This window comes from Hyalella azteca, unplaced genomic scaffold (assembly GCF_000764305.2).
Source record: "Hyalella azteca isolate HAZT.00-mixed unplaced genomic scaffold, Hazt_2.0.2 contig3143, whole genome shotgun sequence".
Taxonomy (NCBI): domain Eukaryota; kingdom Metazoa; phylum Arthropoda; class Malacostraca; order Amphipoda; family Hyalellidae; genus Hyalella; species Hyalella azteca.
The window spans coordinates 27167-53462 of NW_025933395.1; the positions used below are offsets into that span (position 1 = coordinate 27167).

Consider the following 26296-nt stretch of genomic DNA (forward strand, 5'->3'; position numbering starts at 1 on the left):
CCTACTGCATTGTAAGAGATGCCAATCGGACTGTAAAGTTCTCCTGTGATGTTCATAACAATAATACAATGATCAAAATTCGACTCCGATGTTCCATGTCCTAATTTTAAAGGTTATGCTCTGAGATTTAATATACTAATAACGTTCTTCTAAGACCGCAATTTATTGGTCAAGATTGTACAGTCTTTCTCATTCAACCACTTTTCTGCTGTGATGTGCAAGGATCTATATTGATATTTAATATTAAACTCTGGGCTTTGAGGTTCCACTAAGTTATTCAGAACATTGTTCGGACATCAAACATCTGTCTACTTTGATGTTCACCATTATCATCCAATATTTAGCATTTTACTTTTGTACATCTAGTCTATTTCGATGTTCATCATTATCATCCGATATTCAGCATTTTACTCTTGAGCGTCTAGTCTACTTCGATGTTCACCATTATCATCCGTCACTCAGCATTCGACTGCGATATTAAACATTCTACGCCCGATATTCATCTCCATACTCTGATATTCAACATTAATTCTCGCATCATATGTTTGCAATAACTCTATTGATTTTTGTTGAGACAAGTACTTTCATAGGACCTTCATTTCATAGGACTTACACCAACCTCCTTGCCGGTACGTGAACTTGTTGGTAAGTTTGTGTGTGCGCTTGTGTGTTTGAATGCCTGGTGTTATGGTTACTATACAGGGGCAGATATCATCGTAATTATTGGAGAACGTATGCATGAGAATGACGATCATGCTAACATGCATACGCCTCAAGCGTTACTCCAGACAAACCTGCTACAACTGGTAACCTGTCGCTTCGAGGTTGAATTTCCACGCCTGGTTTACCTGTTGAGCAACTGAAAACTACAGCAGCTGGTTGAAATTGAATTTTCAAGTGAAAATTTGGACTAATTAACTCACTTTTTAGAGTGAAATTTAAAACAAATGATAACAGAGTACAGCACTACACACACGCTCGACGGCTGCTCGTAGCTTATTGACCTGACATGCACAGGTGTTTAGAGACGTTGAGACCTTCGAGAGCCCAGACCCATGGTGATTCATAACGGCGAACTGCCACGCGACATATCAGATTATACCGGGTGAGTCAGAAAGTCTTTCTTTTTGTAGGGAGGTGATAAATGAAGAACAAAACTACTGCAAGTGTCGTTATAATTATATTTTCCTACCTGAAAATAACCCCATAAGATAGAGTCTCTTGGACGAGAGACTGCACGATAAGCCAGAAAGTACGGGATCGAACAGATAGAATAAACAAACACTATTTACTCAGCTGTTCTGCTAATAAATCGCTGGTTGGTAACAATTTATGCGAAGCAGGCTTAGCAGAGCTTAATTTATTCGGAAAAACTATCAAATTGAGTCACCCGGTGCATAAGCCCTTAAGAATCAATAAAAATTAACATTTGGAAACCAGCCAGCAACATTATCTAATACAATATATTTAAACTGATTTTATTTTAATGTCATACGGCTCACATAAGGAGGCAACTTTTTCGCCAGTCAGATACTTCGGTTAAGATAATGCTGAACGTCTTCAAGCTCATCTTGATATGACCCCAAGTTAATAAACTTATTACTGCGTTAGAATATAAATCATTACTGAATGCAAGTTCAACCAAAACTCTCGAGCTTCAAAACACTTTAGTTTGGTCAAAATTAATTTAAATATGAGTCTTCGTGCGAATCATCAAACGAGTGAGGATTATTGGTGTGCATGATATGGCAAAATTCATGGCAAGCGAAGCAGAAACGTCATTGGAGTTTGTCACGGGACTGAGTATCCCTCGTGTGGCGCACAGTGCAGTTCGCCCCCGCATTGCGTGTTTTAACCCTTTAATGTCGAGAATTATGTTATATGAATTTTTCACAATTTTTCACCCCAAATGACTCTTTATGATGTCAATAAACAACTAAAACACTTAAAGCGAAACTTTATTTGAAAATATGAAAAATACAGCTTGGGAACTTATGTGCCCATCCGGCTATAGATAATGATTTTAGAAAAAATTTAAAATAAACATATAAATATAGTCCTTTGTTAGCTCTATGCACACAGACTGCTTTTTATTTCTAAAAGCTAACTAGTAGAGTATCTATGGCTTAGAGTGGTATTTTTCCATGCATTCAGGATGCAAGGGGACCTTGCACATCTTGCATATGTGAGGTGTTCTGCCCTGACACTGCTTGCATCTGCTGCGTGCATGCTCTCCTCTTGCAGTCCAATGGCCTTTGCAGTTGTACCGCACACTTTCTTCTGCACTACCTGTACTGTATTTAGGACCTGTTGCCTTTCTGGTGGTTCCATAGGTTTTCAATGTAGCTATAACTAAGTTCCTGGAAAAGTCTAGTAGGCTCATGTCAGCATGCACTCGTCTGTACTGACGCCAAGCATTTACCACTTGAGCATTTATGCTCCAAGCAAACAAGGGCCACCACCATTTTTTTGACCTGATTCGCACTCTGTAAGCTGACACTTGCTGGTCAAACAAGTCAACGCCTCTCATATGCTTGTTGTACAAACTGATAGAATTTGGTACTGGAATTTCCACATGCTTCTTAGTAATCCGATCCCACCTCCTTGCATATTTCAGTGGCTTAGCTCTGGCTTTATTTGAGGCAACACTTACAACTTTGTTGTCCTTCCATTTGACGAGAGACACGCAATCAGTGTATGCCTCCTCCATTGTACCTCTTACTTTCTTGTTCATAACTTGTCTTGCAGTAAGAGGGCATCCAGACAAGCAATTTTCTCGCAGAGTTGTTGTACCAGCAATACCTTTTTGTGCAAGCTCTTTCAAAAGAGGCACCGTTCCAAAATAATTGTCACATACAACGTGTTGTCCTTTCTGCAGCTTAGTTTTTTTCACCAAGTCTAACACTATGTTTGGACCGTGGCCAAACCAATGGTCTTCAATATTTGTGCGTGCTCGGCAGTATGGCTCAACATGCAAAAGGGCGCCATTTGAATCACAAGCAGCGCATAATTTAAAACCGAATCTCACAGGCTTTCCCCTAATATATTGTTTGTCTCCATGTCTTCCATAATATGGCACCATAACATTAGCAACACTCATGAACTCTCCTTGAAAACGGTTCTGCATCATTACCTTGTTTATGTGTTCAAATATAGGTCGAACTTTGAAGAACCGGTCTGTATTTACTTTCATATTATCAGTAAAGTGAAGGCATCTCATTATTTGGTCGAAAGTGTCTCTCCTCATCGAATTTATCACTAAAAGATTCTGAGTATCTTCTTTTGATGACCAATACAATCTTCTATGTGGAAGTTTGTTGTAGCCAGAGAGGACTAGTATTCCAAAAAACACTCTCAGGTTGTCAACAGTCATAACGTCAGATTGCAAAGATTTTTGTTGTGCATGAACTCTACTTTGTTCACAGATAAACTTCAACCAGTCATCAGTCCAAAATTTTTCGATGCATTCCAAAATACTCTCATTCACTACTTGTTGTTCTGTATGCATATCATAATCTCCAACACTATCAATAACTTTTGTTTCGTCTCTGTGCCAAACTACCTTCTCTTTTCGGAGTTTCTTCTTCCTCTGCTGACCATCAGGAGACGGCATTTGATCCTCTCTTTTGTCAGTGAGTACTTCGGAAAGTAAAATTCTTCTTGGTAAATGAATGGGATTGCATGTAACTTCACTGTCAGAGGCATCAGAGTCGCAGTCAGTATCAGCAGCTGCTTCTTCAATGGGAGGCTCGATTGCAACATTGATTTCAAAATTACTATCATCATTAGTTTCTTCCTGAAGTATTTGACACACCTCGTCCAGGGTCAACCTGAAAAACGAAATATCTAAAAGATTATTTTAATATTTGAAAATATCACTCAAATCACTTCTTGCAATACAATCCATAACTCGTTACAATGATTTGAAGATGCTGACAATTTAAATTTAAGTATCCGTGCGAATCATCAAATGATTCAGGATTATTGGTGTGCATGAAATGGCAAAATTCATGGAAAGCGAAGCAGAAACGTCATTGCAGTTTGCCACGGGACTGAGCATCCCTCGTGTGGTGCACGTTGCAGTTCGCCCCCGCATTGCGTGTATCAACACATCGTGTGCCACCCATAGAATAGAAGTGTCGGCACTGAAGAAATAGGCCCATGGCCTGTTGCCGATTCTTAAACTTTTCGTGACTTGATTCACAAGGGATCCAGCCTTTGGAACCCGATCTTACCATAACTGACGATTGATTGAGATAGCTGCTGGACTTATTGCCTGGTCCGTAATTTGCCACCCATAGCCTAAAACAAAATCGTGCTAAACGTGAAACGGGGTTTCATCATTCACATTATTTCATGATCGCTTGATGGAGTAGAGGAGAAAAAAATTTCAGTAAGTAAATGATAATTTTTATTCAAAAATCTCATCAGAGGAATATTAGTAGTATAGTACAAATCACGATGAGTTACTCAACATGTATTCATGTAAAAATGAATGTGATTTTTTTATAAATAACAATAACATAAATCAAGATATTCCAAGGCTGAGAATTGTATTTCAGGACGAAATACGAATAAACACAGAAAATAAAACACAATAAAAAAGTGGGTATTGGAAAGCACACTTATACTCGAGATGAATGCCTCAAGGAGAAGCAAGATACGCAAAGGTGTGGGTTTCCTTCACAAGTATCACAAAAGGTCGCCACTTTCCTTGCTTTTCGTCTCGCAGCTGCGCTTCCTTCACACTTAGCGGTAATTTCATAGCAGGACCGGCAACGCTTCCTTGTCTTGCGAACTGTTCCAGTCGGCTCCACTAATGCATGGCTGGAACGCTGGCCTCCAATATTTGAAGGCCTTGGTCCTGGACGTATTTTTTCATTGTTTTTCCCAGTAATGAGAGACATGACTAGGCACTCTTTGAATTCGATCAGTTCCATTGTCTTCTGATGGCTATAAAACTGATTGTAGAGTGCCCAGGCATTTATTACAGCTATTCCTGTTAACACCTCGATGGCCAATTTACGGTACCACTTCGTGCTGCTTCTGATCGCAGAATTGCACGATGTCAACTCATCTGGTTTACGAATAGCCAATGCAGCAGCACTGTAGTCAAGAATACTTTGTGGCTTGAGTATTTCAACTCCACTTCGGTTCTTTTTCTTAGAGGGCTGAAGATTGTCTGAATGTTCGGGCACAGTAGATAACGTTAGAATGTTACATTTATTTTTCCAGGAGCAAACTTTCACTCCTTTGTCGTTCATCAAGCCTACGATTTCTCCTTTCTTTAGCTTGGCCTTTGTGATGGCCTGGGGCAAAGCTTCTTGGTTTTTCCGCACAGTTCCACAGTAGTAAATTTTTGCCTGTAAGAGTTTTTCGGCCAAGGGCACGGAAGAATATGAACTACCCGCATAGATAGTTGATCCCTGCTGAACAAGAGGCCTTGAAAGCTGCAGAACAACAGACTCCGAACGCTGAACTGTGGGTTCTTTGGACAAGTTGCCAGAACATACAAGAAAATTCAAAGTGTACAAGTTGGGTGAGCATAGCTTATAAATCTTCAATCCATATTTATGGGCCTTTGCAGGGTTGTATTCTCCTCTGATTCCTCTTCCTCTGAAGGGAATGAACGACTCATCTATGACAACATTCGACCCTGGCGTGTACACTGACCTGCAGGCCTCAGCAACGGTGTCAACTAGAGGCTGGATTTTCCGCAACTTGTTTTGCCGATCTATCACTTTGCTGTCATTACAGTGAAGCATATTCAGTAACAACATGAATCTGTCTCTGGACATGTGGTTTCGAATGAAGGAATAATTATATATCTCACTTTTAGACCAGTAGTGTTCAATTTTTGGGACTCGAACTAGGCCCATGCACATAACAATCCCAAGAAACTTTCTCATTTCTTCTGCATATGTTGGTTTCCATTTGGCTAACCTCGCCTTCCTTTTCATAGCTTTTGACTGAAGAATTTTAGTTGCATTTCTATTGGTACCATTAACAATATAATCAATAACTTCATCCGTAACAAAGAGAACATATAAATCCAAAGGCAACACCGTATTATTCTCCCCACTTGGCGTTGGTTTCTTCAGAAGCTCCTCTTGGCCTGTGAATCTGAAAGATCGCTGTGAAGCCACAATCGGAGCCCACGAACGATCTACATGGAGTTCAGAGTTATCCATTTCAGATTCACTATCTTCCTCCTCGCTTCCAGCATACGTTGACGAATTACTCCCAGAACTTACAGACAAAAAATCCTCCAAAACATCGCGACTCCAGTTGCTACTTGATGAACAAGAATCATCTTCGTCTGAATGATCTCGCCAAGAGCCGCAAACCAAAGAAGGATTCATGTGTCTGTAGAAGAAATAAAAATGTATAAAACTATTGAAAAATTCTTGCAATACTCATTACTTTGAATTTCAGCTTGCGTTGGAAGATTTTATTTTCAATGAAGTCTGGCTGTTAGAATGGAGAATTTCTCAAATTTCGAGTTGACTGCTGGGCATTAATGGTCATAATTGAATGCAAAACGCCGAACGAAATTACATCACAAATCAACTTTCTGAGTGATCAATGCTGAAGCAGAAACATGATTAGCGTGAGTAATCAATTCTGATAGAAACTTGATGTCAAAAGGTTATAACTTTATTTTTTCCAAAAAATGTCATCAAATCCTAATGATAGTCGCAGACCAAATTTGCATTTAGACACCATAGCGTGTGGTTAATTTTTTGAATCTTGGAAATTATATACTGGTTTTCTCCAGCGCGTTTAAGGAGTTTTGGTTTAAAATTTGTTACCATTCAACATCTGAGTTCAAATATGTGCTGCTTAAATAAGAAATTGCCTTCATAGCTTTGAATTAAGCACTGGAAGCAGCAAAAGAAGTGTCAACACCAGTTAATGATGCTTAGTTGTACAAACTTTCCTACTGTACCAAGTTTAGTTTTCTGATGAAATTGAATTTGGAAAAATTGATCAAGTGTAGCAATATAATGACACAGCTTGCATTTCAACACAGATCCAAATCCATTATTAGCAAGCATGTGCACTTAAATAGCCCATTTATTAGCGATGTACATTCATGCCCTTTGCATTTGGCTACTTATCTCAACACATGTTCAGAAAACATGTACATTTTAAGAGCAAACTAAAGCAGTGCTCTGGTCACTCAGATCACATTGAAATGAGTGTTCTCAACCCTTTCACGGCTGAATTATCTTGTGATGCCAAATAAAATATTTTTATGCCAAAAATGAGTCATTTAGGTGTTAAATAATAGAGAAAGTACAATAGTTATGAAATATTCCTTTCTTTGATAAAGTTACAAAATATTGCCTTAAGTCTACATCCGACAGATATAGACAATTTCAAATGACTACTTTATATGGTATTGCGCATAGCATGTTTTTGTTCTAGTAAGGCATAAACCTACATTACATTTGTTGCACATAACTTTAGTGAAACCTTTCACACAAAACTTGCATCTTTGTTTAGTTTCAGCAATAAATGGCAAATGACCAATATTGTCGAAACGCACAGCATCTAATGGATGCGAGAGTTTCCTTCTTTTTGTGGTAGCGGCTCCATTTACGCTGCTTGGTCTTTCTCTTGGAGTCATCAAACCAATGGCTAGATCTTCCTTGAAGTCAGACAGACACTTCACTTTTGATTTCAGTACTTGGCAATTCCTTTTATACAAAAGCCAAGAATTCACCACACTCATGTCCAGCAAATAAAAAAAAATTCTCATGTACCATTTTTTAGATTTGAAATCTATGCGGTAAAGTTCGATCAACATGTCACATAGATCGACACCTGCCATAAATTTGTTATATTCTTTTACAACAAATGGTCTGTTTATTTCAATGTGCTTGTTTAGTTTTTTGTCCCATCTCCTGACGGTGTCTGCTGGAGTGATGCCGGCATAAGTTGATAGAAGGTGAACAGACTTATTATCAAACCACTTCACTGCTAATACATTACGATTTGTTTCGACACGGTAGTCGAAGCTTCCTCGACCCTCTTTCTGTAATTTCTCGTCATTTTCCATGATGCATCCTTCCAGTCTATTTGCTCTAACAGTAGATACATTCAAGATTCCAGATTCCTTTAGTTTTGATGATAAATCAACAGAAGAGAACCAGTTATTGTAGAACAACTTGTAGTTCAAGTGCTTAGGTATGCCTTCAGCAAGACGAAGCACATAGGCAGATGATGCTCCAACACCAAGGTCATCATTTTTCTGAGATTTGCCTGTATATATCTCGAAATCATAAACAAACCCACTTGATCCTGCTCGTGATATTACTTTGTATCCCCATTTGTGAGGTTTTTTTGGATTGTATTGTTTCAAAGATATGCGAGCTTTTGTAGGAATGATTTGCTCGTCTACAACTTGATGTTCTTCCTGCGATACCTTCCGACAATTTGATCTGACAGATTCAATTATGGGTCTTATTTTGAATAATTTATCAAAATCGGGATCATTTCTGGTCTTCTGCTGAGTGTTGTCGTTGAAATGAATATATCTTTTTATCTCTTCAAACTTATCTCTACTCATGACATCTGATATTGCTGTCAGTTGCAGGCCTTTCTTCCAGTATGTCCGATAGCTGGGAACTTTTATAATACCAGTTAGAAGTAGAATTCCCAAGAAGCATTTCATGTCAGTTTTTTCAAGATGCATCTCTTTGCCATCCTTCTGTAGAGCATGCAGTTTAGTTTGTTGAACAATTAAATCTATAAGAGCATCATCAAAAATCAAATTGAAAAATGAAGTTGCACTAAATGTTTGCCATTCTTCATCAACAATAAGACTGTCTTTCCATTCAATATCATTAGGTGGAGAGAAATCTTGTTTTCTCCATTTGAATTCATTTATTACATTCTTAGCTGCTCTCTGTTGCTCTGCCCTACTTGAAAGCAGAATATCATCTTCAGATGCACCATCATGCACTTCAATATTTGGCAAGGTGCGAATATGTTGGATGGTATCTTCTTCAATATCATCATGTAAAGCAGATTCAAATTCTTCATCATCTTCATCAGATTTATCACCATCAGGACAGAGTACAATCTCCATAGCTTCATCTATTGTCAGAAACTTCCTACACTGAAGAATTGCTGAGCGCTTCTGTACCTTTTCATATTCGGTCAAGTGTTCTGTGTTAGATCTGCTTGATCCCGGTTGCTCATAAGACATGATGGATCTGCAATATAATATAAAGAATAACTACTTTGGACTACAAATATATCATTGGTATTACATAATTATAAAACTATATTTTATAATAATAAACAAGACATAATACATAGGTATGTAACACGTTAAGTGCGGTACAACCCACCATTGGGTCGTTGCTGATTTCCATCTGCTGGTCGTTTATAAAAATAATACCGAATATTTAGAAGAACCCAAAAAAGTTAGTAGTTTTGAAACTTATGGCACAGTCGTGTTAATGTCATGAAATAATGGTTTTAAATAATAGAACACAAGTTTAACTCTTATTCAAGTACCAGAAGAACATTTTTATTATTTCCAGTTGCAAGGTTATAATTTGGGGAAAATACCTTCGAATTAGTGATTATGGTTTGAACCGAAACATGACCAGCACATGAATGGTTTTCCAGAGCATCCTTCACAAAATGTTGATACTTTTTTTGCCTTTCTGTCAGCAACTTTTGACCCTTCTGACTGGCAGATCCTTTTATAGCATCCCACACAGCGCTTTCTTGTCTTGCCTATTGGGCCAGGAGCTTTGTTCAAGCAATGGGCAATTGGCAACCCGCCTGTTATTTGAGATGGTCTCCCATCAGGCAGCAATTCTTCCATTGGATATCCATACAGGAGTGAAAGAATAATAGATTTTCTGAAATTTACAATTGTCCATTTGTGCAGCCCACTGCAATATTTGTTAAAGATTAGGAGGGCGTTGACCACAGTACATCCACACAGCAGTTCCAAACATAATTTCCTGTACCATTTTCTAGTTTTTCTCAAAGGACTGTAAAATGAAATGAACTGGTCTGAAAGATCCACTGCTTTTTTACGGGTATTGTAGTCTAGAACACTGTCAGGTTTCATCACATCTGATCCAGTTCTTGTTTTTTTCCCTGTTGCTCTTAAAACATCTGTATGCTCAGGAACTGTAGTTAAAGTTAGTACATTTGCTTTGTTCTTCCAGTTTAGGACTTTTATGTCATGTTCATTCTTCTTTCCAATAATTTCTCCCCTTTTCAACTTTGCTTTTGTCACCTCAACTGGCAGTCCTTTGCGATTGGAACGGATGGTCCCACATAAGTAGATCTTGTGATCCAGGAGGAACTTTGCCAGGGGAAGGGATGTATAATAATTGTCTGTGTAGACAGTCATCCCTGTGCCTAGCAAGGGGTGCATTAATCTGGCAACTACAGACTCAGCCGAACCTAAATTTTTGCAAGATTCACTTCTGCCACAACATATTTCAAAGTTCCATGTGTAACCATCGGGGGAACACAACTTGAAAATTTTACAACCGTACTTGTGGCATTTATTTGGTATGTATTGCCTGAAAATAGGCCGTCCTCTATAAGGCACCATTGTTTCATCGATGACTACTTCACGGTTCAATTTGTAAACCCTTTGGTATCTTTCTAACAGTAGTCTTGTTATTGGTAAGAGCTTATCTAGCCTGCTTGTTGATGGACCACGTGAATCGTTGAAATGAAGGGTCCTCAGTAGAATAAGAAATCTGTCTCTGACCATTATATCACGGACACATTTTCTCTCAAATAGAACACTTTTTGACCAGTAAGATTCCATGGAATGCTGAGGATTCAGTCCCATGTACAGAATGATTCCTAAAAATTTTTTTATCTCTGTAGAATCAGTTGGCGTCCAGGAATTCAGTCTCGTTTTCCTTGTTAGATTTGGTTGTGCTTGCAAGTAATCTGCATAATTATTTGTTTCACGAACAATCAATTCTATGATTGAATTGGTCAAAAACATAGAGTACACATCAATAGGCCAGATTTTCCCTTCATGAGAAGGGTTAGGTGTGACTGACAGTTCTTCTTTTCCAGAAAACGGAAACTTTCTTTCATTGGAGTTGGCACTATGCCACACACCTTGCTCTGCCAGACCTTCTACTGCTTGAATATCGTTTTCGTCGTGTTCATCACTAAATTCACCATCTAACTCAATTTCATCACTCAATTCATCACACTCTGAACCATCAGTCCCCTCTGGTGAGAACGTGTCATTTGATAGAATAGTATCATCACTGTCAGAAGAAGGTTTATCAAGTTTCATTCTCTTAGATCCACTGTAAAAACTAGATGTTTCCGTCATGAACGGTCTGAAAATACAAGAAAGTGAGTTGTGAACTAAGGAAATATTGCAAAATAAGTTTATCAGAAAAATGTCACATGACCCAAATGTGGGTTGGACTGCAGTGGCATAAATCTCATTCAGCTGCAAACCGACCCACATGTGCATCGTGAATTCTATTGGGTTAACATGTAGAGCACGTTGAGAAACACACATAACCACCCACTTCGATATCTCAACAGGCACTGAAGCTATAGAACCGTAACATATCTGCACCAGAGGACAGTTGGCAGTTTCGGTGCCCGCACTTAACGTGTTAAATATTCTTAACAAACTGGTGTAGTTCAAGATATTAGTTTGTGGCAATGGCACATTCACTAAACTTCCATCAAAATCCTTACCCAAAGCTGTCTGCAGAGCAGCTCCAAACTAAAGTAATTTTCATCATGGTTGAACTATATAAGGTTGACCCACGAGGAGTTCCGTCTTTCAGTTCAGCTTTCTTGTTATGTCACGTAGATCGAGAAACGTAAACAATCCCGTCATTCCCATGACGGATTGGTTGACTGGTTTGATTGCATTTCGGTGGTTGGTCAATGTCTGTGACGTCACTGAGATCAGTGACGTCACAGACGAACACAAGCTACATCCGCAAAAATGGGCTTCTGATGGGTCAACCTTATACTATTTCAACCATGATTTTCATGAGTAATGCTGAGGTAACACCACAACTACAATGCAAATCAATAGAATAGACCTTGTTTAGTACTCTGCTAGGTAACTTGTACCTTTTGCTGTGGAATAATTACAAACCTCAAGCTAGAATAAACTATAGCATGCTTAGGAAAAAAATGAATTTTGAGATTTTTTTAGGTTTAGTCAGTTCAATAGTCTAATAATTCAAATTGCAAACATTGCTCTCAATGACCTTCAAATAATCTAATACCTTTCAAAATCTTCTCTGTGATCTGAAGAAAAATTTTGCTCTTCTGCAGAAATTCCAGCATGTATACTCCCAAAAGGTTCAGCCATCTGTTCTTCTTTGATGGCATTGAGAGGAGCCTGGCACTGCAAGCCATCCTGAGAAAAAAAAGTATTTTCCATGATATTAATTTTAGTTTTGGTTATAGACACTTGAATATGTTTTGATTTACATTGAAAAATAAACTATTAATTTCTGAAAATTATCAGTTCATTATTCTTGGCATTATTTCATGGCATATGGATAAATGAACATGGTTTTTAATATAATAATTAAACAGAAGCCAGTCTTGCAGTTCAAACAGAAAATTTTTAATCAGTGCATGAGCTTGTCACAAATCAAGCACATATGGTATGAACTCATTGAGATGTTTCTCTGACCTCATGCCCAAATGAAAAATTTCATGTTGCTTTCAGTGAGAGTTAGAGGGGTTGTAAGCCAGCTGGAATTGTATATAATTATATATATTATATAGGTACTTATATAATATATATATAATTATATACATAACCAGAATAGAGCATATTGGACACCAACAATCACAGTCTGGAGATGGACATACATCCGCCCAAAAATGATAAGCTTTATGCACTATCCTAGAATTCCGGCCTTGTAGCAAGTGTGTCTTGCAAATCCGTTGTGTGATTTCAGAAGATAAATTGAAATTAAATGCATACAACGGATACAACTCAAGCATTTCACACAGAACCATGTTGCATATACCTGTTTTTCATGCTGAGCAGTTATGTCCTGAGAGCCGCACCCTTGCTGGGCACTGCTTGTTTGGAAGTGAAGTTCCTCCTTGCATGACACACAGGGCAAAAGAGGGGTTAGCTGGTAACCACATGCATTAATAAACAGTGGCAGCATTAAAGGGCATAAAGTTCATTTGTACACGAATAGTGAATCAAAATAAATTTGGTTTTTTCAATGCAAATAATAGCAATGTGAACAAATCTAAACAGGAAAATTATTAAATAATAAATCTGAATGATGTCACATTTGCAAAACATGCCCTGTCAAGCAACAACTAAATTAGTGACAAATATCAACCACAAATTAGTAGCATTAAGAATTCCTTTAACACTTTGACTCCGATGGCTTAATCTTGTACTTTTATTTCATTTTTGTACTGTTTTCAAACGGGTAGCCAGATGGTCATTTTTTTCCAGACAAATTCCGTGATTTAGTTTTTCTCAATTGTGTTGGCCGGCTAAAATTTATGATAGGGGTACGTCCTAATTAAATTTTAAATATGGTACTGCAAAAAAAAATAAATAAATGGAATTTTTATAGCGGTACTTACAAATAACTAGCATATATTGAGTTATCTGCCTTTTTTGTTCACGGGTTTGGTCGATTTTAGGCAACCTGAATTATGTGCCACTACATCCTGGAGAAATACATTTTGTGGTACGCATATGCACCTCTTTGGAGTCAACGTGTTAATAGAAATATTATAAATATTTTTTTGAAAGTTAGTACAATTATATGTAGCAGCTCAAATTAAGTTTGAATAAAATTTTTATAGTAAAATTTTTGTCATTTTATCAGGCAAGATTCATAATGATTTGAAACAAACAGATTGGAAATTTTACCTCATCCTTAATGAAAATTTGTTCTTCCTTTACAGTCACATCATCTTCCTTGGATGCATTCTCTTTTTTAATGTTATCAGATGACATTTCAAGAGGAGGGACAGTATCCTTACTGACAGCTGATTTGTTGGTCTTCATTGACCTGATGACTGAAAAAATTTCACATATCATGATTAGGAATGAAACTTACTATAGAGTTTAGGTAAACAATTAATCGAATTCAAATGGAAAATGGTTATCAGTATCCAGAAGCTTATCATTAATGAAATCATAAATGCCATTAATCTTGGCTTACAATTCTTGGCTCAGTCTCATCAACAAAAACAAAATATCACAGAGCACATCAAGATCACACTAGAGTCATACTCACTCAGTTACTGGTACTACTGCAGGTAGAACAAAATTTTTCTAACCTCAATAATAAGTATTCTAGCATCTGAAGACAAAAAATGATGAGGTAAATCAAGATAGACCAAACAACTGCCGACAAAGATTGAGAGAAGACGCAGAGCAGCCTGCAGGCCAGATGCTCATTAGTCATCACTTTCCATAACTTCAACCAGAATTTGAAGGGTTTATAAGTAAAAAAATTCTGACTGCAGTCTTCCACAATGTAAAATTTCTCTATCTGGCATTGAACACCATTTGTAGAACTTGTTCATTTTTTAATTTCTTAATTTACTCAAGATTTAAATCAATATCTCATGTACAATAATGCTGGCACCCATGACACTTTGCTGGTGTACTTTTAAGACTCAAAATTGGACTTGAGTCTAAGAAAAAAACTCTCTGCTTTGCCAATTGCCAACTTGCCACTACGTTGAACACTATTTCAATCTGAATAGCAATGGGGAACATAAGTGATAAAAACAAATACAGCACCAAAAGCATGACAGAGCTGATAGTCATACCTGGCAGGAACAGGGCCAAAAATATTTCATAATACTCTGCATATAATGGTATCCTAATGCAGATAAGCATAAGCAGTGTAGTTCAAAGAAAATTGTCCTTATTGCATTCATTGAAACACCACAGGAGCAAATCAACACCACTTTTAACAATAATGAATGCATAAGATTCATTTGTAAGGGTGGAATAAGATTTTTGCATTATTATGCTGAGTGCTGACTGCATAATCAGCCTAGCTTACACATTTGTTTCAACAAAATAAATCAAAGTAATTAGCCCACATGCATGGCCCAATAAAACAAGGTTAGCCCTCTGCCAAGGAACATATTGACAGCAAGTGAAATGGTATTTTATCACTGCATTCTCTTTAATAATTATCAGTGTAATTCTGCCCTAAGTTAGGTAAAAATTGATCATTGTAATTGTAACCTGAGGATTTTCCAAAATTTGCGCTGTGTGTGTGTAACGCTGTATGGTAACCTGTTCATGTAATTCTATATATATCAGCCCCAGCCCCCTAGCCTCCTTCACTTCATTTGGTAATGAGCATCTATGCAAGTTTCTTGATTTGCCAATGTACCAGTAGATTGCAAGTATTTGGCATTGGTAATCATCAGAGACGATACTATCTTTCTTCATGCAGCAAGTTTATGATTGCTGTCACGTCAAGTTCCACAAATTTACACTTTTGAACCTATATAAGGCCCATAATGGCAAAACAGATAGTTTTTAGACTCTTCCTCAAGTTTAACTTCAAGTTTGAGTCCTATAAGTAAATCAGCAAAGTATCTGGATACCAGCATTATCCTGCATAAGATTTTTGTTTAAATCTTTAATAAGAGAGAAAATTAACAATGGAAGATTTGAAAATAATCCTTGGTCTGCCACTATGCTTATAACCTTTATTAAAGGGAGCCTCAGGGTCCAAAATCAACAATTTTGGCTTTTCCGGTTTTTAGTCCCATCTTAAAGCTGACTCTCTAACCTATTCAATGGTACTAAAACCATCTCTGTACATTGATTTATGCCTTCATGGCAGATCACAGAAAGGTTAGAGGTGGTGGAGTTCTTCAACATTTAACATAGGGAATAACTGCCAGCAGTGCACTTAAATAGCCAGTCTGAACACACTCTGCTTTAGTAACCTGGCTGCAGTTGTGCAGGATGCTTCTTGTGCAGTTGTTTGCACCATTATTGACAGAAATTGGGCCACAGCATTTATTAATCTTGCATAATTAACCTTGAATGCCTATTTCGAGGCGTGTGGGACTTTGTCCCACTCTACTGAACATTTACACATATTGTCACTGGAAAACTATCTATAGACTCCTAGAGTTTTCAAGCTACAACAATGAGACATATACCATTCGATTTGCAAAGAAATAATCTACCAAGTGATGTTGGCATTCTTCTAATTTCATTATATTTTGGATTTATCCTGCAAGAAGGGTGGGTGGCAGGGGTTAAAATAAAAAAATTTCTGAAAAATGCCCTGACAAACACAAAGATGAAAATTTCAAAAAATGCCAACATAATTTTATAGATATGGTTTTTACGCATCAAATGATACCATAAAATGGGATAACTTTTACTACTTTTTTTTTCAAAATGATGCCATTTTTTTTACTAGATATGTTAAACTTAAATTGAAACATGCAAAATACAGGTCTATGCTCTAGCTTTACTCACTATAAATTGCTGGCTCCTGCCTCTCATAGTTTTGATGTAATTTCAAAAAAAGTGATGGTCTTTGTTACCCCAGCTCTTGGGGTAACTTAGACCGGGTGGTAAAATCAATTATTTTTTTTTGTAAAATAACTCCAAATAACTCCAGGTTTTGGTGCATTGTAGTAGAACTCTTCTAGTTACATACGCAAAAGACAAATTTTAGGAAAGTGTCATAGTTTGCAAATGGGGGGTGCCGCCCCCAAATGGGCGAAATGTGACCATCTAATGGCAGCCGTGACGGGGTAACATTGACCGGTTTGAAAATTAAGTTAAAATTACCATATATAAGACTCTGTAGAGTCTGAAACATAAAGAAAAAAACATTAATAGGTGTATCAAAAACAAAATATGTTATATAGGTACCTATGGTAATTTTAACTTAATTTCCAAGCCGGTCAATGTTACCCCATCACAGCTGCCATTAGGTAGTCAATAACACGTGCATGCAACCTTGTAATAAGTTCGTGGCTTGTAAATAGTTCGTCATTACTCAGCGTAAATGGCTTTTCATTAAAAATTACCCGGCGACGCATCTTTAAAATGGCCGGTGACGCTTTGGGCTTAAAAATCCATATATTGCCGACGCTGCATCCACCCTCTGCATAGTGGCTTCTTCTCAGGAGTTCTCATGTTCTCTGTTTGACAACTCTGCAATCTTAGAATAGTAGGTCTGGTACCTAGGCATTAAAATTGATAGAAAAAAATAGTGCATCAATATTGTAATTGGGCTATAATGCATGAATATTGTAATCATAGTTAATCAACGTTGTTAATTTTGTTATCATAGTGCAATTAAGGCAATTAATATTGTTATTATGGTCATATAGATGATATAGTGCAACTGTGCTAATATGTTGATGTTGTTACTATTTTAGAATTTAGAACAAGACAGAGATACATAAATCCTGATTCCCGAGAGACAAATTTCTGTATGCTTTACAGTTTCAGTTGGGTGGAACCGTGGACACTGACACTCTGACAGTGCTCTTTGTCTTTGTGATGCATAGGTATACATATTATTTGTGTTGAATGATATCGTGATTGTAACTTGTAAGTGACACACACTCACACACGTATAGGTAGTTTGAAATCACAGGTCATTTGTTTCATTATTTATTGTATTAGCTACCAAATCATTAAAAAGAAACACACATGTAGTGTAGCCTGTGTAGGCCATGTTGAATGTTCTTGTCATTAGTGAGAAAATATCAAATATCTTTATATTTGATAGAACAAACTTGTGTGTATGGAGAAATTCAATCTTGAAATAAACTTTTTGAGTTATTAATGTAACTTGGCTTCAGTAAATTTAAATTTCCATTCGAAAAGGAAAACAAAACACCTTCCTGATTTTGGTCGCCCGCCGAAGACCACCACTGCCCTGGATGTAATGGACCATCTTGATTCCTGCCTTCCGGAACGTATAGCCTTCAACACTTCAAGCCATCCGTATCTGGGCCGTGGGTCGAACCCATGGTTGAACTAGGATTGACACATCAGAAGCCCATTTTTGCGGATGCAGCTCCTTGTTTGCCTGTGACGTCAATGATCTCAATTACGTCACGGGCATTAACTAATCACCGAAATGCGATCAAACCAGTCGACCAATCAGTCACGGGAATGACGGGTTTGTTTACGTTTCTCGATCTACGTGACGTAACAAGAGAGCTGAACTGAAAGACGGAACTTCTCGTGGGTAAACCTTATATAGTTCAACCATGAGTCGAACCAGCCCTCGGCTGAACAGCCACTTGTCGCAGGACGATAAATTTTGGAACAGAACTATGCTATCTGAAACCTAACCGCAGATGCGGTGAACGTAAAATTACGTAATTTACGATGCCCGGAAGTCAGATTCGATCCGCGGCCTGGCAGGGGCGGTGGAAGACAAAGCCTACTGGTTCACGGCTGATTGGTAGATGTCCGGAGAGATCCGAGAGTTTCGATTTGACCGTGAAAGTGAGAAGACGTGCTGTGTGTTATCCCAAAGCGCAAAGTGATATCTGCACTCTGCAGATCATTCTAGATAATCTAGTCTTCTCAAAGTCAAATCTCTTTGAAAAATAATTAAAAATCCTAAAATCTTTTAGAAAAGTCATGGCATTAGGACCTTGAGGTTTAACAAGGATGGTTCGCCCACTCCCTGCACTTTGCAGAGTGGCATTGACTGGTAGTTTTACATTTGCTAGATTGGTCTCAATGGCCTGAGTCTGACTGGAAGCACTATTCAACAAATTTTGCTGTCTGTGCACCATAGTGTCAAAGCAGAGAGTTTTTTAGACTCTCTCTCAAGTTCATTTTTGAGTCCTATTAGTAGACCAGTAAAGTATCCTGGATACCAGCATTATTATACTTGAGAAATTGGGTTGAATCTTGAGACTTGAGTAAATGAGGAAATTAAAAATGAACTGATTCTAAAAAAGCTCTGGTTTGCCACTATGCTATGCACAGCTGGAGCTGGGCGCTTAGCCCTCCCACCACCAAGACTCTCAGTTGATCCGCTCTTTTCCCGATTTCTGCGTTTTTGACCAAAACTACAAGCCTCCATAGCCTGTCTCTTATACACATCTAGATGTGTATAAGAGACAGAGATTTGCCACCCTGTCAGCCACTTCATTTCCGTGGATGTTGCTATGGCCACGAACCCAGCACATCACAACTCTATCAAGCCCCTTAGTTTGCATTAACTGATGAATTTTGACAACAATTGAGCGATATGAGCCACCAGACGCAGAAGATAGAAGCTGCAATGCTGCTCTTGAATCTGTCAAGATCAACACCGGCTCACCCTGCATAGATATGTCGGTGGTGGCAAGCTGCATTGCCTTGTATATCGCAAACAATTCGGCCCCCAATACCGTGTGCACCGGATTCAGCAACCACCCAGTGGCCAAGTGGTTGGATGGCACATATAGTCCAGCAGACACCGATCCAGTGGCAGAACGAGATCCATCAGTGTAGATTTGCAGATGTTGAGGATAGCACAGTTTCCAAAAGTCTTGGAAGCAATTTTGTGCATGTTCAGGAGGCATTGAATTTACTGCAGAGCTCAGCAAGTCCACACATATACTGGAGGAAAGTTCAACATGAGGTGGAAATGTTGACATCAATGGCGTGGGAACTCGATGCAGGGGAGGAAGGTTCCACTTTTGGAAACTTTGACGAGCTTGCACAATGAAAGGCATGTCCAAGAGGATCTCCTGATCTCGGAACCCTAATGTAGATGCCACTTGATCACCCACAGGCAAGTACATATACCTGAGAGCCCACTTTATGAATAAAAATTGGAATCTAAGTTGCAATGGAGGAATAAAGCTTTCAACTTGTAAAGATAGTACAGGTGTGGTGCGACGAGCACCCAGTATGTATCTGAGTGCTGAGTTCTGAACAGTTTCAAGCTGGTTCAACAAAGACTTAGATATGTTCCCCAAAATTGTGGAGCCATACTCCATCTTGCTTCGTATGAATGCCACGTATATTCTACGCAACAACTTCTGTGATGCTCCCCACTTCACAGAACTCAGTGCTTGGAGCACTTGTAGCCTTTTGAGACAAGCTATGCGAGTTTGTCTCACATGTTCCTTAAAGGTTAGATGAGGAGAATCAAAATAAAATCCCAAAACTTTCTGATGAGCCACATATCGAANAATGTATTGCACACTTGATGCCTCTGTACCAAAAACATTCAATTTATTGGAACCTAATACACACTAAAGACAACAAGTTTATATACCAATTTGTCATTCATAGTACATTTATACTAAACCATAAATAACAATACCGTACCTCAATATAAATTAAAGACTGCCACCCAATATATTTAAATATATGAAAAAAAATTGAAAAAATAAATAAAATCATGATTTTTTATAAAAAAAATCATGTGATTTAATCACATGATTTAATCATTGCCAACCCTGAGCATAAGGCATTAAATTAGCTTCAGTGCATTAACAGTGTGTGCATTTAGGGCAGTCCATTCTAGCTTTCTAATGCTGATTGGATTACAGTGGCTGTGACGTTGCACATGTTCTGATGCTAATTGGATTCTTGTGACTGTGAGGTTGCACGCTGTTGCCGGGTCTAAAATGTCTCGTACCTCAGGTGAGATAAACCTTTTATCTGCTTATTTTAACTAAATGGCAACAACCCTACTCTGAATGAAGGGAAATGAAAGACTTGTTCTAATAAATAATGAATTAAAATATGGGACAGTAATAAACATATAACTTGATAAGATTGCAAAAGACTGATTAAATTAATTTGGAAAGTGTAATGTAAATGTGCTAGTTAATTGGATGTAAGAAGCATGGACAGGTGGAGATGAGTAGGCAACAGAAAGAACACAATAAAATACAAATAATGAATGACTGATAACCTGATGGGATGTAGAATGTAAACAAAGCAAGAACCAGTAAACTCCATAAAACTAGTAGCAGCTCATCTCCATATTGTGAATTTATCTTTAAAACTAATAAGTACTCAACAAGGATTGAATTGAAAGGAATCACAAGAGAACAGATAAATAAAGAAACACTGCAAGATGAATTGTGAACATAACTTGCTGGAATTTATTATAATCATAATCCAATCTACCTAATAAATTAACTTCTTCAAACTAAATCATATCAGTCAGAAATGAACACAACCAAAGTAAAATGCAAGGGATCACCAGAGTTAATATCAACAAAATTAGCAAAATAGCAAGGACAAAACTTGACCTAAATTATCAATGAATAAATGATATAAAATTCTATGCCACTCACCAGTGCAACTGAGTGCCCAGGCTGAGATACTGAGTAGGAATCCAAATACTTAAGAGTGATAATTCAAGTTTGCAAATTATACTTTGGTCATCTACACTGAAAAAGATAAAAATATTGAATTTAATTTAAATTGAGTTGGATTGAGAACTGAAGAAACATGATTACAGATAAAGACATGAAGGTTGGGCTACACAGTAGCCTAATTTAACCTCCGGTAACAACACGTTCTAGCAATGATTGGATTCATGTGACTGTGATGTTAGATGCGTTCAAGCATTGATTGCATCCTTGTTCCTGTGATGATGTTAGCACTATTTTTTTCAATGAAACAGCTGTGGCAGCTTACAGTGACTTGTCAGTGATGATGATGGACTGAAAGTGTACCTAGGTTAGGCTGCCATAGTGGCAAACCAGAGCTTTTTTGGAATCAGTTCATTTTTAATTTCCTAAATAACTCAAGATTTAAACCAATTTCTTAAGTATGATAATGCTGGTACAGTATCCATGATACTTTACTGGTCTACTTAATAATAAGTGTGGAATTCTAGAGGGATATTAAATTAGGTAACCAGTACACATAGCATATTGGAAAGCAGGACCTGAAAGCTTTGAAAGGCCAGAAACTTTACACTTTCAGTCAATTATGTACATATCCTATCCCTTTCAAGAAATCCAGCTGTGATTGATTGATAAGATTGTGATTTTAGCCCCTTTCAGCTTTCCAGCTGTGATTGGTTAATGGAATTGTAAACATTGACCAGCTGTAGTAAAAATTACACCCTGCTCTGAACAAAGCACCTATGTCCAAGAAGACTGGTGCTTAAAGATAAATCAAGATAAATCAAGGAGAGATCCAAAGCGTCCGATTCAGGGCTTATTGGTGCACAAAATTGGTGTTGCACTGCTGCGCTCCCCCTGATTTAGCGATGTATATGTTCTCCATCCACACTTTCAATCCATTTTCCAAGTAAAAGGAAAGTGAAGACCAAACTTGAACTACACATGGGAGCTTTTTTTGATGACTCACGGTGTTACGGTGGAACAATATCTTGCATCACCAGACAAACAGAAACGTCATAGAATAAAATAGAAGTGTCGGCGTTGAAGAAATAGGCCCATGGCCTGTTGCCGATTCTTGAACTTTTCGTGACTTGATTCACAAGGGATCCGGAACTTGTCAAACTGACAGGGCGATAGTTGCCCGGGCAGCTTTGTTGCCTTTTTTGAACAATGGTGTCACTTGAGCTTCTTTCCAATCAGCCGGCAACATTCCTTCGTTCAAAGTTTTTCGAAAAAGTGACGTCAGAGGGCCGGCTAGGACAGTTGCTAACTCTTTGAGTAATCTGGGGTGGAAGCCGTCTGGTCCATAGAACCTACTCTACTAGTTTTTCGTAACCCTCTCGTCTTTGGAACACTAACGGAGACTTAAAGTCTACTGCACCAGCCACATCGAGGACTGTCTACATCCATCTGCTGCATGTGACCCATCCTCAGCCAGGGCTGATTTTCAGGATTAGTCACATGCACCAGCGCTTATACACCGTAAGTCCGGCTGGGAATACGTGCATTTCTGAGTCATTTAAGGTGTTTTGTGTAGATCATGAACCGCTTCACGGCCTGTCATTACAATAAAGGCGAGGTGCCTTATTTTAGTTCACTTATAGTTATTGCAACAGTGATAGTCACTAATTAACTTGTAATGGATTTAATTTATCGCAAAAATGTAAAATGATTTAATTGATTAGGGAATTGAAATACTGTCATAGGTTTAGTGACGCTTGAAAGGCTTCCCTATGTTCAGTGATAAAATTTATAAAAATTTCTGACTAATATTCTAGAATCTAGAGTGACGTGACTCTGACGTCATATCCGTCAGTATAAGCGTGATTGGAACTTCGTTGAACGAACTTAGCGGGACTTGCACTTTCTCCAACAGCTTTATGCGTTTCACCCTGAGACCCAAATAAACAGAAGAAAACACGGCCAAAAAACCTCAAACAAACTTATTTATTTGTTTCGAATACTTGTGTAACGATGTAAGTTTTCGTTAGAAAATATCAGAATGTGCATCATTAATCAATCATCGCATTGTTAGGCATCAATTGACTTCTATATCACTTTAGTTTATGGAAGTGGTAATGAGGCCACATGTAAAATATCTTGTTGCCAAAATTGATTCACACAAATTTTTCACATGGAAATGCCAGTTGCTAAGTAAAGTTCAAGTAGAATGCTACTTGTGGAGACTCTCTTAATTTATAACATAACCTAGTGATGTCGGCGCTGAAGAGTAGGCCTGATGTGGCCTGCCGCCGATTCTTGTACTTTTCGTGACTTGTCCACAGGAGATCAAAAACCAGGCCCTTCAACCGGATCTTCTCCAAACTGACGATAGTTTGAAATAGCTCTAGACCTCCACCGAGTGTGATATGGTGTTAGGCATTTCCCGTGTTTGTATTCTGGAGAGTTATGTTTGAAGAATTTCCATCATGCCCTTAGGGTATCCACTAACCGTGAAGAAGCTTTTGCAGAAAGTTCACAGTTTTAGAGAATTTCTTCCATTAGAGGAAACACTATTTATAACATTGATAAATGAGCCGCACGATTCTTCAAAGATGCTTGCTTACACGCCACACAATTTAAAAAACCTAATTGCAGACGCTTAGAATAAGGGTGCTCAAAGAAAGTCTTACGGTTACGCATTAATAAAAATTCTAAGTACCATTACACTTTTTGCCGGAAAATGATACAGCAAATTAATGCTGGAAATGATTCTAGATTTGTGATCTACGCATAACGAAATAATACGTTAGGTACAACAATCCTTGTACGTAGTCCAAAGTAGGACATTCGTTCCTAGCGAAGTCGCCCATAGCGAGTCTCAATCCAAATTCTATATCCTAGCGTACTTGAGTTAATTTGCTTAATTTTCGAAAATTCGACCGAGAACTTCTCAACTGTTGTAATTTCTCGTTGAGCCTGCATACTCGGAAATTGACCCGCGCGCGAGAGTAAAATTTACGATGTGTTGAGGTACATAGCAGGTTCTATCAACGTAGCTCATTAATAGGGCGATTACAGCAGGTCCCGGCTTCAAGTCAAGACCGATGTGCTGTCTGTCTAAAGACGCTCTCAAAAACTCTAACATGAGGGATTAATTCCGATTTCATTGAGGTGGGAGCACCTTTGTTTACGTGATCTGTCGAGCTATCGGTATCCACAAGGTTCGACGAAACTTGGGGGAACTTGTTCCTCATTTTCTGGAATCGACACAGAGCAATCCGTAGCCGAGTTTTCGGTTGGCATGCTTATGTTTCTTAAGATATCACTTGTGAGGCAAGAAATTTCGGAAGGCTGTGATGCTGCAGAGGCATTGATGAAGTGTTTGATCCCGTAACAACAGAATCATCGTCAGGTGCGAGTATTGGGCACTAACGCAACAAAGGTTTGTTTACGGATCATAGTGGTCCATTTGAAGGGGGGGGGGGCGCGGCCGTAGACCACAAATTTTACTCTTAAACAAACAGTGGAACCAACGCCCAGCCTCACCATGCAATAATTTCTCTCATCCTCAGAGCTAGAAGCCGCAGATTACGCTTGAAATCCGCAATCCAGACCAGCGACACACTGCTGAAAGATAATAGTGCCTTAAGTATGCCCGCTCATAATTAAGCAGGCATTTCCTCATCCGGCTGGACCTACTCCGGCCTAACCTCGTCTAGCCTAACCTATTCACGCTGTCCTGGCTCACAACCTTTTTAGCCAATGACTGACTCTACTAGCACACTTGGACCGCCTTTCTAACTTTATACAGCCAATGCGGTTAGGTTAGGTCCGCTCAGGTTTGTTTTGGTGTTGCAACTGGTGTAGGTTAATTAAGCCTGAAGCAAGTTTGGCAAAGTTGGCCTCCGGCATGCTCCCCATTTGAAACGTGGCAGTGGTGGTCTCCGACAGGCCAGTGATGATTCGATGTAACGTTCAGGGCGGACGATCATTATTACACTCTGGGCTATTTACTTCAGAATATGGTGGCGTAAAGCTCTAGACATCTAAAACAAGACGATGCCATGGGATGGTTACTGACGGCAGGATTAAAACTCGGCTGACTGATTTCCTTAACAAATATTATAGGCGTTCTTTTCAGGGCTGATTGGTACACAAAATTGGTGGCAAAGGCTGTTCTCCCACTTTTTTCGACCTTAGTGACGTCACCAGAAAGATGTACTGAAAAGAGAAAATTCTCGTCGGTCAACTTTATATAATTCAACCGTGGTCATGCGTATGGGAAGCTCAGGTCGTTCTGTAATGATTTGCAGCATTCGAGAGCAAATCAATCATTAACGGAGCGCTGAGACACCTGTCCAGACGTGAGGCGAGTGGTGAAGAACCAAGTCCTCAGAAAGCAGATAGAAGAAGAAGAAGAAGAGCGCTGAGACAACGCTATGATTGATTACGATGGTAGTGTAATGTGGGGTACTTTCTTAAATCAATTTCGTAACAACAATAGTGTTTATCTATAATCAATCAAATATTCTTAGAAAGCTTTGTAATCGGATTTGTTGCTCAATTTTTACCATATTTCTCTCCTCACACTACCTGCTGCCATATCTATGCCACTACACCATTGCCGTTGTAAAACTATGCCACTACACCATTGCCGTTGTAAAACTATGCCAATACAACACTGCCGGTGAACAAATATCCCACTAGACCACTGCCGTTATAAAACCTTGTACTACAATACTGCCGTTGTAGAGCAATGCCACTACACCACTGCCGTTGTAAAGCTATGCCACCGCTTCCATCCCAGGGACTATGCCACTACCCCACTTCCATCCCAGGGACTATGCCACTACACCACTTCCATCCCAGGGACAATGCCACTACACCACTTCCATCTCAGGGACTATGCCACTACACCACTTCCATCTCAGGGACTATGCCACTACACCACTTCCATCCCAGAGACTATGCCACTACACCACTGCCT

General features: G+C 38.6%; 1 protein-coding gene across 4 annotated transcripts; it reads right to left on the reverse strand.

Moving 5' to 3' along the window:
• Positions 1-1940: 1940 nt before the first annotated feature.
• Positions 1941-14650, reverse strand: LOC108671238 (piggyBac transposable element-derived protein 2). Of its 4 annotated transcripts, XM_047885813.1 has the most exons (6): positions 14274-14650; positions 13904-14052; positions 13029-13106; positions 12270-12403; positions 9586-11351; positions 9159-9224 (listed from the first exon to the last, which is right to left on the reverse strand). In XM_047885813.1, the coding sequence occupies exons 2-5, from the start codon at positions 14039-14041 to the stop codon at positions 9593-9595; spliced, it is 2109 nt and encodes a 702-aa protein (XP_047741769.1). In that variant the 5' UTR covers positions 14042-14052; positions 14274-14650; the 3' UTR covers positions 9159-9224; positions 9586-9592. The 4 variants fall into 4 exon arrangements, with proteins under 4 accessions (XP_018014225.1, XP_018014224.1, XP_018014223.1 ...); XM_018158736.2 differs by lacking the exons at positions 9159-9224; positions 9586-11351 and adding an exon at positions 1941-3830; XM_018158735.2 differs by lacking the exons at positions 9159-9224; positions 9586-11351 and adding an exon at positions 4269-6366.
• Between the last annotated feature and the right edge of the window lie 11646 nt (positions 14651-26296).

Excerpts from the sequence above, each read along its gene's own strand:
- LOC108671238 (XM_018158734.2), bottom strand. The coding sequence starts at position 14,041 with ATGAAGACCAACAAATCAGCTGTCAGTAAGGATACTGTCCCTCCTCTT. Across the intron at positions 13,107-13,903 it reads AAATTTTCATTAAGGATGAG|GAGGAACTTCACTTCCAAAC; the intron begins GTAAAATTTCCA and ends GTGTCATGCAAG. Across the intron at positions 12,404-13,028 it reads CTGCTCAGCATGAAAAACAG|GATGGCTTGCAGTGCCAGGC; the intron begins GTATATGCAACA and ends TTTTTTTCTCAG.